Source organism: Vipera berus, assembly GCF_964194415.1.
Source record: "Vipera berus genome assembly, chromosome: 4".
Taxonomy (NCBI): Eukaryota; Metazoa; Chordata; class Lepidosauria; order Squamata; family Viperidae; genus Vipera; species Vipera berus.
Genome location: NC_138206.1, coordinates 120,280,802 through 120,293,875, shown reverse-complemented (window position 1 = coordinate 120,293,875; position 13,074 = coordinate 120,280,802). Strand labels below are relative to the sequence as shown.

The 13,074-nt window shown below is 42.6% G+C and overlaps 1 protein-coding gene across 1 annotated transcript in view; it reads left to right on the top strand.

Moving 5' to 3' along the window:
- SUGT1 (SGT1 homolog, MIS12 kinetochore complex assembly cochaperone) overlaps positions 1 to 13,074 on the top strand; it is a 42,060-nt gene that overhangs the window by 2,973 nt on the left and 26,013 nt on the right. Inside the window, exons 3-6 of the mRNA XM_081328020.1 lie at positions 1,670 to 1,760; positions 3,770 to 3,839; positions 6,627 to 6,700; positions 10,956 to 11,009. Of these exons, the coding sequence (XP_081184146.1) occupies positions 1,670 to 1,760; positions 3,770 to 3,839; positions 6,627 to 6,700; positions 10,956 to 11,009 (289 nt within the window). The remainder of the gene's footprint in view (positions 1 to 1,669; positions 1,761 to 3,769; positions 3,840 to 6,626; positions 6,701 to 10,955; positions 11,010 to 13,074) is intronic.

The window sequence follows — 13,074 nt, the reverse complement described above, 5'->3', positions numbered from 1 at the left end:
AATTATTTATTTATTTAGCTAAATAAATCAGCAGTATTAATTAAAAAAAACTGCACAGCTGCATGTAAGAAGTAACAAACGTAAAACAAATTCTTAAATAAGAGAATTATAGGACCAAATTAAAGATTTATACACACGTGTGACTTTACATATATATAGAGAGAGAGTCTTAAAAAGCCGGTTGGTCCCTGTCCTGAGTTAAAGTACGTAAATATATCGGAGGCTTGGTGTTAGCTATGGATGCGTGTACAGGCGGTCCTCGGCTTATGACCGTAATCAAGCCGAAAGTTACCGTGACTTGGCTTGTTAGAAGGTCGCAAAAGGGGATCACGTGACCCTGGGATACTGCGGCCGTCATAGGTATGAGTCAGTTGCCAACAGGGTGGATAGTAATTGATTTTTTTCAAAAAATAAAATTGGATTTTTTAAAAAAATAAAATTGGATTTTTTTAAAATTTTTATCAAATTTATTTTAATAAAATGCTTTTGGAGTAAAAAAAATCTGTAGTTTTCTATTTAAGATACATTAATAATTTAGTTTATTCAGCCTGAAATGGAGCTTAGTTATGTAGCATGACGCTGTACAGTCTGCACAATATTTACATTTTTGGTAAACTCGTTCAGTGAATCCAACCTCTGCAAGCTTGAGATAACGTGCACTGCATTGATGCATTCACACAATTTCACAGTAACCATGAGATCCCTATGTTGTATATAGTATGTTTAAGGGTGTGTCACGTATGTGTTCGGTTTTGAGAGCGGGCAACTAAATTTCATTTTTGATGTGTTATTGCGCCCACAGTACAAAAATGACAATCAAGGTTCTCTTATAAATCATAAAATGAAGTTCAGGAGTATCCCTTTCTCCCATTGTTTTGCAAGTCTACGTACATTACAAACCTGTGTGGTGGTTTGAAGAGAAAGGCATCTTAAGTGTTTTAGTTAAATAAAAGAATTTGAGTAGTTTTCCAACTATCTGGGATTAACCTAAAATCGGGTCTGAGATCGCTGTTTTACTAACATGGCAGCTTGGAGGTCTTCTAGTCCAACCCCTCAAGCAGGAGACCCCCTAGACCAGGGGTAGGCTGGCTCAGGAATTCTGGGAGTTGAAGTCCACGAGTCATAAAAGAGCCAAGGTTGCCTACCCCTGCCCTAGACCATTTCAGCTTGTGAACAAACCTTTATTATCAAAATACAACATGTATACAGTGAGATTGGCTGAGCCTCCGCTTCCCTTTGCGCCCCCCAATGTCTAGTCATTTCTTAAAAACCTCCAAACGATGGAGCACCCTCAATTTCTGGTGGCAAGCTGTTCCACTGGTTAATTGTCCTCACTGTTAGGAAGTTTCTCCTTAATCCCAGCTTGCTTTTCTCCTCTATTAGTTTTCACCCATTGTTTCTTGTCCTGCCCCCCTCCACCCTTTGTGCCAGCCCCTCAAATACTGGAACGCTCTGTTCATTTCTTCACAAGGGCTCCGAGGTCGTCCCCCCCCCCGTTACGGATAGCTATCTTCCCAGCTCAGAAATGTTGCTTCTGGTGTTGGTTCCTTCCAAAGTGGCATTTTGCTAATCCGTTCTGTTTGGTTTGTCAAGCCAGCAGACATTTCACTGTAGGCTGTGTAAGATTTTGCAGGAAACATCAAGTTAATGTTTTGTATTTGCCTTGTAGAAGCTGACAGCAGCCTTAGAGCAGAAGCCAGACGACACAGAATATTACTGCCAACGAGCTTATGCTTACATTCTTCTACAGAATTACCACGGTATCATTTGTTTTCCTGCTTTTTCTCTCTTTAGTGAAAATCCATCTGTCTGAGTGTCTGTCTGTCTATATCTATCATCTTGTCCATCCGTCTGTCTATCTATCTCCTGTTCTGAACCAGCCTGCTACCGGCCTTGCAATAAGGCAAACCCCTGTTCAAACAGTAGAGACTGGAGAGCGTCTGAGGCTGGAAAGCGTCTGCCAAGATTTATTACTCAAACAACAGAACAAGAAACAAAAACACTGGAACTTGAATCCTCAAACGGAAGGGTTGCTTTCAGCAACCAGCCCTTCCCCAAACACTCCTTTTATTTAGAGTTCAGGGCGTGGCCTCCCTGTGCCTCCTCCCGAGGAGTCCCACAGCCTTTCTCTGTTTGTTCCTGCTCGACTGCCTCCTGCGTCGGGCGTCCTTGAACAGGGCCAGCTGTGGGTCATCATCCTCCGCACTATCGGGCTCACGCAGCTGAGAAGAGGGCCCCGGCTGGGGGCTCTGCGAAGCCTCCAAGCCATTATCAGCCAGTTCGTCTTCCACACCCTCCTCCTCCCCCTCATCTGAGTCATCCGAGACATCTGAGCCGGCTGCCGGACCCACAGGCTGGCCCTGAGTCACAACATCTCCCATCTTATCCATCCCATCCATCCATCCATCCATATCTGTCTGTCTGTCTATCTATCTATCTATCTATCTATCTATCTATCTATCTATCTATCTATCTATCTATCATCTATCTTATCTATTTATCTCCCATCTTATCCATCCCATCCATCTCTATCTATCTATCTATCTATCTATCTATCTATCTATCTATCTATCTATCTATCTATCTATCTCTATCTCTATCTCTATCTATCTCTCTATCTCTATCTATCTATCTATCTATCTATCTATCTATCTATCTATCTATCTATCTATCTATCTCTATCTCTATCTCCCATCTTGTCTGTCTATCTTATCTTCCTCTTGTGTTATATCGACTTAAAGTTTTTTTTTAGAAATTATCCTTTCCGCTAAATTCTTAGGCCGCTATTTTGAAATAATAATTGTGGAGAAGTCGCTTGATGGTGCAGTAAAACCTTCACGTTCTGGACCTTGGTGCGTTAGATTGAGTTATTTGCACACGTTGCACAAACAAAGATGGGAGATACGTTGTGTCACGTATAATAAGTTATAAGTTGCTGGATTGGTATGCTCTGCAGATGCATGTGTACACTTGGATCATTCATCCGTTGTACATTCCTCTTGGCAAGATACAGTTCAAGATAAATGTCTGCTTAAATGCAAAATTTCCACTGGTCTCCAGTGCAGAAGGCCCTCTAATTCTAGGAAGTGGTTCTTGGTGACTGAAGTAGGATAGGCAAGGATCCCTGCACCTTGGACCCTAGTTGAGTGCCTCTTTCCAGCCGTGCATTCCCGAGTGTGAGCTAAATGTTTGCGTTTTGGGTAGAAACGTAACACAAATGAAGGAGGACAACCTGCCGTTAAAAGGTTTTCAGACCGGTAGCGTCACTTCAGTCCAGCAAATTTAAGATATCAGTTTCTCCTTGATTTGAGTTATGCCAACTATTTTCTTTTTCTTTCTAATGCACGAAGATGAGCCTAGATTACTTGGATTTTCCAGCATGACAAGATTCTCTTTGACATGTTCAGCTAAGGTATTGGACTAGAAAAAGGCTTGGGTTCAAATCTGCCTTTTGCTCATGGAAGCTGCACTGGGTAATTTAGGAGTGTGCCCTCTCTTTCAGCCCAGCCTGGGGTGGGGGTGGGGGTGGGGGTGGGCTACGCATCCTGCCTTCAGCCTGGAAAACAAAGAGGGGTAGAGATGTCATAAAAGGAATAGTAGAGTCAAGGTAGCAGTTGCTGTGTTTTGCACCGGTGTAATCAGTTTTTTATGCTATCTATCTATCTATCTATCTATCTATCTATCTATATAATATTAATCCCATTTATATATGTATATGTATGTACGTAATGTATGTATATGTATATATGCAACTTTTTTTTTTTTGCAGATGCAATTACTGATGCTAAAAAGGCATTGTCGCTCGATCCTAATAACGCTGTAGCCTTTCTCAGACAAGGGTAAGTGCCAGTTTTTCTGGTCCTGTGCAGTTGTGTTGTAATTTTTAACTACTTGGCGGAGATGCTGGCTTTGTGCCAAAAGCACGCTTATGTGAATATGTATACTTTTAGTCAGTTATTTCTTCCAAATCCTGCCTTTTATGACAAGCGGCCATTGGTTTAGTTCTTACCATGACATTACAGGTCCCCATTCGACTGAATTTGGATGCAAACACAGACAGACAGACAGACACACACACACGAATTTGAATTTTGCCCTAAATACTAGAATGACAAGAGTTGGAAGGGACATTGCAGGTCTTCTAGTCCAACCCCCTGCTCAAGCAAGAGATAACGATAAACAGTGGATAAGCTGTGATTCTGGGGAGGCAGCTTGGGCACTGGCTGCTTATGGGTGGGTTAGCATTTGGCCTTCCACTCCTGTGCAGTCTCGGCCTCTTTTCAGGAGCATAAGAATTCGTGGCTCTTGTAGATCTGTTTGTATTTTTCAATCAACCCTAAAGGTGCTTTTTCAGGAAGCAACTGGACTTTCCTTTCCTTTGAAGACGTTTCGCTTCTCATCCAAGAGGTTTCTTCAGCTCTGAATAGATGCTGGGGGATGGACGGATTTATACTCCTTGCAGACAGCTGGTCATTTGCATTCTGGTATTAATCAACCCAGGCTTCAAAGGGGAAAAAAAGAAAGAAAGGGTTGATTGAAGGGTTCCTTCCATTCCCCCACCATCCAGTCGGAGTTGAAGAAGCTTCTTGGATGAGAAGCGAAACGTCTTCAAAGAAAAACCAGGAAAGTCCAGTTGCCTCCTGAAAAAAAAGCCCCTTTGGGACAACCAGGACCTGGAGGACTTGAGAATCTCCGTAGATTTTTAGCCGTACATTTTGGGAGGAACACCCCTCTGATGGTGTGGGAGTACGAACGGATTTCCAGAAAAACAAAAATATTGCAGACTACAGAAACCATTTGCACCACTGAGGATACAGATAAACCTCCCGGTAACCTCAAATGACCAGCGGTCTGCAAGGAGTATAAATCTTTCCATTCTCCCAGTATCTGTTCAGAGCTGAAGAAGCTTCTTGGATGAGAAGCGAAAGGTCTTCAAAGAGAAACAAAGAAAGTCCAGTTGCCTCCTGAAAAAAAAGCACCTTTAGGGTTGATTGAAAAATGCTGTTGAAAAATCCCATTGGCCTTCAGGGGCTATCCCCTTCCCCTTCTCAGTTAATCCATTAAATGGAGGGTTTGCTGAACAGGCTGTCTCAGCCCTCGTTCTTTCTTCCTGTTACGTAAAGTCAAAAAATTGGATAACGTGTCAACTTGGATGTTATTGAAAGGACAATTACTGACATACCTCCTGTTGATAGGGCACACAACTTAGGCATCCTCCTGGATTCACAGCTCAGTTTTGAAGGAGTCGTGGCCAGGGGGGCATTTGCCCAGGTTCGCCTGGTGCGCCAGTTGCGCCCCTATCTGGACCGAGATGCCTTACGTACAGTCACGCACTCGTTACCTCCCGTATAGACTATTGCAATGCTCTCTACATGGGGCTGCCCATGAAGACCACCCAGAGGCTCCAGCTGGTGCAGAATGCGGCCGCGCGGGTAGTGATGGGAGCATCCTGATACTCCCATATTACACCCCTCCTGCGTGAGCTGCATTGGTTACTGGTTGTCCTCCGGGTGAGATTTAAGGTGCTGGTACTTTAAAGCCTTACATGGCTTAGGCCCGGGATACTTGCAGGACCGTCTGCTGCCGGGAACGACCTCCCATCGCCCGGTGCGCTCACACAGGGAGGGCCTCCTCAGGGTGCCGTCGGCTAGACAATGTCAGCTGGCAACCCCCAGAGGGAGGGCCTTCTCTGTGGGAGCGCCAGCCCTGTGGAACCAACTTCCCCTTGAGCTCCGGATGGCCCCGGATCTCCGGTCCTTTTGCCGCGGCCTTAAAACATTCCTTTTCCATCAGGCTGACCTGGACTGACGATAGGGATTTTTAAAATGTTTTTAAATTTTAATTTATTAATTTAAATTATTTTATTGGGGCTGTTAGTTTAATTCTTTTTAACTTTTGCATTGCTGTATTTTTATTGTTGTTAGCCGCCCTGAGTCCTTCGGGAGATAGGGCGGTATATAAGTCCCAAAAATAAATACATATATACATACCCTCCTGTTTTTTTGTTACATGTTTTATTAATTTTTATAGGGTTAGGGATAGGGTTCCGGGTTGGGGTTAGGATTTTTTAAAATTAACCTTTTTTCAATATTTAGCAACCAGCATGTTGTCTGGGTTCATGTATTTAAAAAAACAATGAATTATAATTGATTTTTGTATTATAAACAATATGTTAGTTAATTGCTGAATAGGCTTCTTACTAGTGTATATTCAGTGTTACCTAGTACATATCACGTTCCTTTCTCTCTAGCCATTGATAAAACTTATCCCATGTTCTAAAGTACGCTGAGTCGTCTTTCTCTTTTCTCTTTAATGTCAATCTGTCCATTTCTGCACAGACTAAAATTTTCTTAATTAGCTCTTCTTCCGTTGGTAGGTTTTCACTTTTCCAATATTGGGCAAATGCAATTCTTACTGCAGTTAATACATATAAAATTAAGTATATATATATATATATATATATATACAATCTTTCTCGTAGTTTGCTTCTATTATTCCTAAGAGAAACAATCCTGGCTTAAAAGCTATATATATTTTTAGTCATTTTCTCCAACCGTACGTGTGTTTTTGACCAAAACCTTTTAGTTTTAGGGCGTGACATACCCTTTCTTTTATCTGTCCCTCAGAATCGGCGAATATTATATGAAAAATTACGCTTCTGCCCTGAAGTCTTTCACTGAGGGACAAAAACAGGATGATGGTAAGTACGATGGTCCATGGATTTTAAAATATCATCATCGTCACGTTAGCCATTGTCCACTGCAGAATGAAAGCCTCTTCCGTGTGTTTCCAACCCATTTTTTTAATTTTTTTTTATTTTAATCCCATTTATATCCCGCCCTTCTCCGAAGACTCAGGGCGGCTTACAATTTAAGCACAAACCAATGTGCTTAGCAGTAGCCTTGATTCTATGTATATGTCTGCTTATTAGGGCTTTCGCCCCCCCCCCAAGCGGCATTATTACAAAGTCAGCTTAATTGCCCCCAACAATCTGGGTCCTCATTTTACCTACCTCGGAAGGATGGAAGGCTGAGTCAACCTTGAGCCTGGTGGGACTCGAACCTGCACTAATTGCAGGCAGCTGGTGTTACTTAAGGAGGCTGATTGATCTTGACTTACAGCGTTGGGCGTAGATTCTGAACGTTGGGCAAATGGGTTTCCCCCTCCCCCCTCCAGCTATTGTTTGAGATTCTAAATTACCCAGAAAAAGTTCAATTAATAGAGAAAAATGAAACGACAAGGCTCCCCTTGTGATATAAAAAAGGAGGGGGAAGTTGCTTGTGGAAACTCGGTTTTTTGCTCTGAAATTTTTGTTCCTCCTTCTGTTTGAGAGAAGTTCTGCTAGTAACACCCAGAAAACATGGAGCAGTCCACGGCTGCAGAACGCAGACTATGGCCACCGCCTCCCTTTTGTTGAAGGTCTACTTTTCCTGGGGGGGGGGCTTTATCTCGAAGTGCTTCATGATTCTCCAAAGTAGGAAGACCAGAACAAACATGAGGGAGGAAGGAAGGAAGGAAGGAAGGAAGGAAGGAAGGAAGGAAGGAAGGAAGGAAGGAAGGAAGGAAGGAAGATGAAGAGGGAGGCAGGGAGGAAGGAAGGAAAATGAAGAGGGAGGAAGGAAGAAGGAAGGAAGATGAGGGATGAAGAAGGGAGGAAGATGAAGGAGGGAGGGAGGAAGGAAGATGAGGGAGGGAGGAAGAAGGAAAGATAAAGAGGGGGGGAGGGAGGAAGGAAGAAGGAAGGAAGATGAGGGAGGGAAGAAGGAAGAAGGAAGATGGAGGGAGGAAGAAGGAAGGAAGATTAAGGAGGGAGGGAGGAAGGAAGGAAGATGAGACGGAGGGAGGGAGGAAGAAGGAAGGAAGATGAAGGAGGGAGGGAGGGAGGAAGAAAGAAGGAAGATGAGGGATGAAGAAGGAAGGAAGATGAAGGAGGGAGGGAGGAAGGAAGATGAGGGAGGGAGGAAGAAGGAAAGATGAAGAGGGAGGGAGGGAGGAAGGAAGAAGGAAGGAAGATGAGGGAGGGAGGAAGGAAGAAGGAAGATGGAGGGAGGAAGAAGGAAGGAAGATGAAGGAGGGAGGGAGGAAGGAAGGAAGGAAGATGAAGAGGGAGGGAGGAGGAAGGAAGATGAGGCAGGGAGGGAGGGAGGAAGGAAGGAAGGAAGATGGAGGGAGGGAGGGAGGAAGCCTGCCGTCCGTCCGTTCGTCCTGTTATTTGGCCAGCCCGTTTCCATCTCCATTCCTTGACACATTCATTCCTTGTTTGGGTATTAGTCGCTCGGGAGCGTAGCTGGACTATTGGGGTTGATCTCCGAGCTTGGCGCTTTGGCTGCAACACGTTTCGTCTCCATTGGGGAGGAAGGGGAGAAAACCCACCACACAGCAACAAAAATCACAACCCCTTCCCCAGAAGTAACCGGACCACGTCTTCACAACAGCCAGTCAGCCAAACAGCCGAAACCAGACCTTGACTCAGAGGCAACCAACCAAACAAACAAACTGAGAGAAGCAACCTGGAATTAAAGAGAAACTTCCTAGCAGTGAGGATAATCAACCAGTGGGACAGCTGGACACTAGAAATGGTGGGAGTTGCATCACTGGAGATTTTTAAGAAGAGACTGGACAGTCACCTGTCTGAGATGATATAGGTTGTCCTGCTTGAGGAAGGGGCTGGACTAGAAGACCTCCAAGGTCCCTTCCAGCTCCTATTCTTCTATTCTATTCTATTCTATTCTATTCTATTCTATTCTATTCTATTCTATTCTATTCCTATTCTATTCTATTCTATTCTATTCTATTCTATTCTATTCTATTCTATTCTATTCTTCTATTCTATTCTATTCTTCTATTCTATTCTATTCTATTCTATTCTATTCTATTCTATTCTATTCTATTCTTCTATTCTATTCTATTCTATTCTATTCTATTCTATTCTATTCTATTCTATTCTATTCTATTCTATTCTATTCTATTCCGTTCCATAGTTTCTATTCTATTCTATTCTATTCTATTCTATTCTATTCTATTCTATTCTATTCTATTCTATTCTATTCTATTCTATTCTATTCCTATTCTATTCTATTCTATTCTATTCTATTCTATTCTATTCTATTCTATTCTATTCTATTCTATTCTATTCTATTACGTTCCATAGTTTCTATTCTATTCTATTCTATTCTATTCTATTCTATTCTATTCTATTCTATTCTATTCTATTCTATTCTATTCTATTCTATTCTATTCTATTCCGTTCCATAGTTTCTATTCTATTCTATTCTATTCTATTCTATTCTATTCTATTCTATTCTATTCTATTCTATTCTATTCTATTCTATTCTATTCTATTCTATTCCGTTCCATAGTTTCTATTCTATTCTATTCTATTCTATTCTATTCTATTCTATTCTATTCTATTCTATTCTATTCTATTCTATTCTATTCTATTCTATTCTATTCTATTCTATTCTATTCTATTACGTTCCATAGTTTCTATTCTATTCTATTCTATTCTATTCTATTCTATTCTATTCTATTCTATTCTATTCTATTCTATTCTATTCTATTCTATTCCGTTCCATAGTTTCTATTCTATTCTATTCTATTCTATTCTATTCTATTCTATTCTATTCTATTCTATTCTATTCTATTCTATTCTATTCTATTCTATTCTATTCTATTCTATTCTATTCTATTCTATTCTATTCTATTCTATTCCGTTCCATAGTTTCTATTCTATTCTATTCTATTCTATTCTATTCTATTCTATTCTATTCTATTCTATTCTATTCTATTCTATTCTATTCTATTCTATTCTATTCTATTCTATTCTATTCTATTCTATTCTATTCTATTATTTATTCTACATTCAATTCCATATTTTCTATCCTGTTCTGTTCTCCTGTTCTCAATTCTATTCACCATTTGCATCACACAGACGATACTTAAACACCAAGGACCACGTGGCCCGACAACCACAACCAGCCAATCAAACGGTCCGAAACCAGATCATGACTCAGAAACATCCAGACAAACAACACCCACGCTGATTCACATCACACAAAAAGGTCTTTCAAGGCCAGTGCTCTGACAGACGAGCATAATTCAAAGCGCACTGAAGAGGTACACACACACACGCACGGAGGTGAAAAATTTAATGGGCTGTATATTTTCGTTTGTTCTCTAATCCACTAGGGGTTCTTTCGATCTTGTGACGCTGAGTGTGTCTCTTTCCGTGGCTCTTCACGCCACTCGTAGCTTTTGCACCGATTGTGTGGTTAAGTGTCCCTGATTGGCTGGCATGTGTTAGAGCAGGTTGCACCCACCGATGGAATGCTTTTCGTCCATAGGGGGAGGTTTTTTTTCTTGAAAATTACGCCTCACTGGCCGAAGGCCTGCCAAGCACACTTTAACGTGCCGTTCCATTTCCTTTATTGTGTCTCCTTCAGTTGAGATCCGTTGGCCACGGTATATGTAGTGGTTTACTACGTCTCTAGGTCTTCTCCAGATTAAAAAAAATATATATTCTTCGTTGAATTTATTTAACACAACCTGGCTCTTTCAGGTTTATTTTTTTTAAAAAAAACTAACCTGAAAAATAATCTTTCCATGTGCCGATGCAATCTCAGTTTTAAAATATAGACAGGCCATATAGCAGCTCGTAGGAAATGGGTGCATATAATTCTACTCAGGTGATAGAAGTAACACGTAGGTAGTTTTTGCATAACGACCAGCCCGCTTAGCGATGGTTCAGTTACAGCAGATGTGCAAAAGCTACTTAAGAACCAGTTCTGGTGGCTGCACAATCACACGCACACACCACTGTCAACAGGACTGCATTTTGAGGACGTGGCAACTGGCTCAAATGTATGTGTTGTCGGGGTGTTTCTGCAGTCACGTGTCTGATTTACGATATGTAAATCGACGGCACCATATAACGCTGCATCTTTATAAACCTGTAGGTGCCGATTCAGCTTTTCCTGTATGGATTAAAAGATGCGAAGAGGTCCTAGGTGGTAAGTCTCCACTTTTTGCATATCTGTACTTTCATGTTGTGGCTTAGCGTCATAAATTTTGGGCTCAGCTGCGCTTGTAAGTTGAGAACTTCCTGTATTACAGAAGGGAAAACCTTTTGCATTTCCGATAGAATTGGCTACCTTGAAGTGACAAGAAATTAGAATGCAGGATTGCGTGGGACTTGTCTGGATTTGTGACTCTTTTTCTTGGCTGCTCTTCCACGGGAATTTTCTTAAGTTAACGTTGTTTTCCTTTTGGGTAAACTTAACATTAAGAAAACCAAGATCATGGCATCCGTCCCTCTCAATTCCTGGCAAATAGATGGGGAAGAAATGGAGGTAGTGACAGAATTTATTTTCCTGGGCTCCAAGATCACCGCAGATGGGGACTGTAGCCAAGAAATTAAAAGACGCTTGCTCCTGGGGAGGAAAGCCAGGGCGAATCTAGACAGCACACTAAAAAGCAGAGACATCACCCTGCCAACAAAAGTGCATATAGTCAAGGCTGTGGTCTTCCCAGTTGCAATGTATGGCAGTGAAAGTTGGACCATAGGAAAGGCTGAGCGCCAAAGAATTGAGGCCTTTGAACTCTGGTGCTGGAGAAGACTCCTGTGAGTCCCTTGGACCGCAAGGCGATCAAACCCGTCAGTCCTAGAGGAGATCAACCCTGACTGCTCTTTAGAAGGCCAGATCCTGACATTGAAACTCAAATACTTTGGCCACCTAATGAGAAGGAAGGACTCACTGGAGAAGAGCCTAATGGTGGCAAAGGTTGAGGGCAAGAGAAGAAGGGGACGACAGAGAATGAGGTGGCTGGATGGAGTCCCTGAAGCAGTAGGCGTGAGCCTAAATGGACTCCAGAAGATGGTAGGAAGGCCTGGAGGAACGTTGTCCGTGGGGTCGCAATGGGTCAGACACGACTTCGCAACAACAACATATCCCAGAATCTGGTCAATTAAAATTCAGATCAAATTGGCGCCAGATAAGGGTGAATGGAGTTGAAGAGGGATTGGATTTGAAGCATTTGTGACAATGTAAAGGATTCTAAGCTGATGCTGCATTTAACTCCAGCCCCAGCTCTTCTCGGCCTGCTCTTCTCCTACAGGAAGAAAGATAGGAAGAAGAAGACTCTTTTAGGAGAAAGACATTATAGGATACAATTTCTGAGATTAAGCTTTCTGAGCATTATTTATTTTTGGAGTTTTGATACAGCATTGCGATTCTTTCACTGCCACTGCTACCGGTAAGGAAATCTGATTGCATTACTAACGGACTGTGTTAATTGTGGTGTTGGAACTGGGAAAGGTTGAGGGCAAGAGAAGAAGGGGACGACCGAGAAGGAGGTGGCTGGATGGAGTCACTGAAGCAGGAGGCCTGAGCCTAAATGGACTCCAGAAGATGGTAGAGGACAGGAAGGCCTGGAGGAACGTTGTCCATGGGGTCGCGATGGGTCGGACACAACTTCGCAGCTAACAACAAAATCCTTTTGGGTAAACCAGGCAGACAGATAGACCTCAACTTACAACAGTCCACCTACGGCAACACCTGCGGCCGGCGTCAACTTCCCTCCATCCAGTGCGCTCCCACAGAGAGGGCCTCCTCAGGGTGCCGCCGATCAAAGAATGCCGATTGGTGGCCCCCAGGGGGAGAGCGTTCTCTGTGGGCGCGCCAGACCTTTGGAACAGCTTACCGGTTGAGCTCCGGACGGCCCCCGACTCTTCTCGGCCTGCTCTTCTCCTACAGGAAGAAAGATAGGAAGAAGAAGACTCTTTTAGGAGAAAGACATTATAGGATACAATTTCTGAGATTAAGCTTTCTGAGCATTATTTATTTTTGGAGTTTTGATACAGCATTGCGATTCTTTCACTGCCACTGCTACCGGTAAGGAAATCTGATTGCATTACTAACGGACTGTGTTAATTGTGGTGTTGGAACTGGGAAAGGTTGAGGGCAAGAGAAGAAGGGGACGACCGAGAAGGAGGTGGCTGGATGGAGTCACTGAAGCAGGAGGCCTGAGCCTAAATGGACTCCAGAAGATGGTAGAGGACAGGAAGGCCTGGAGGAA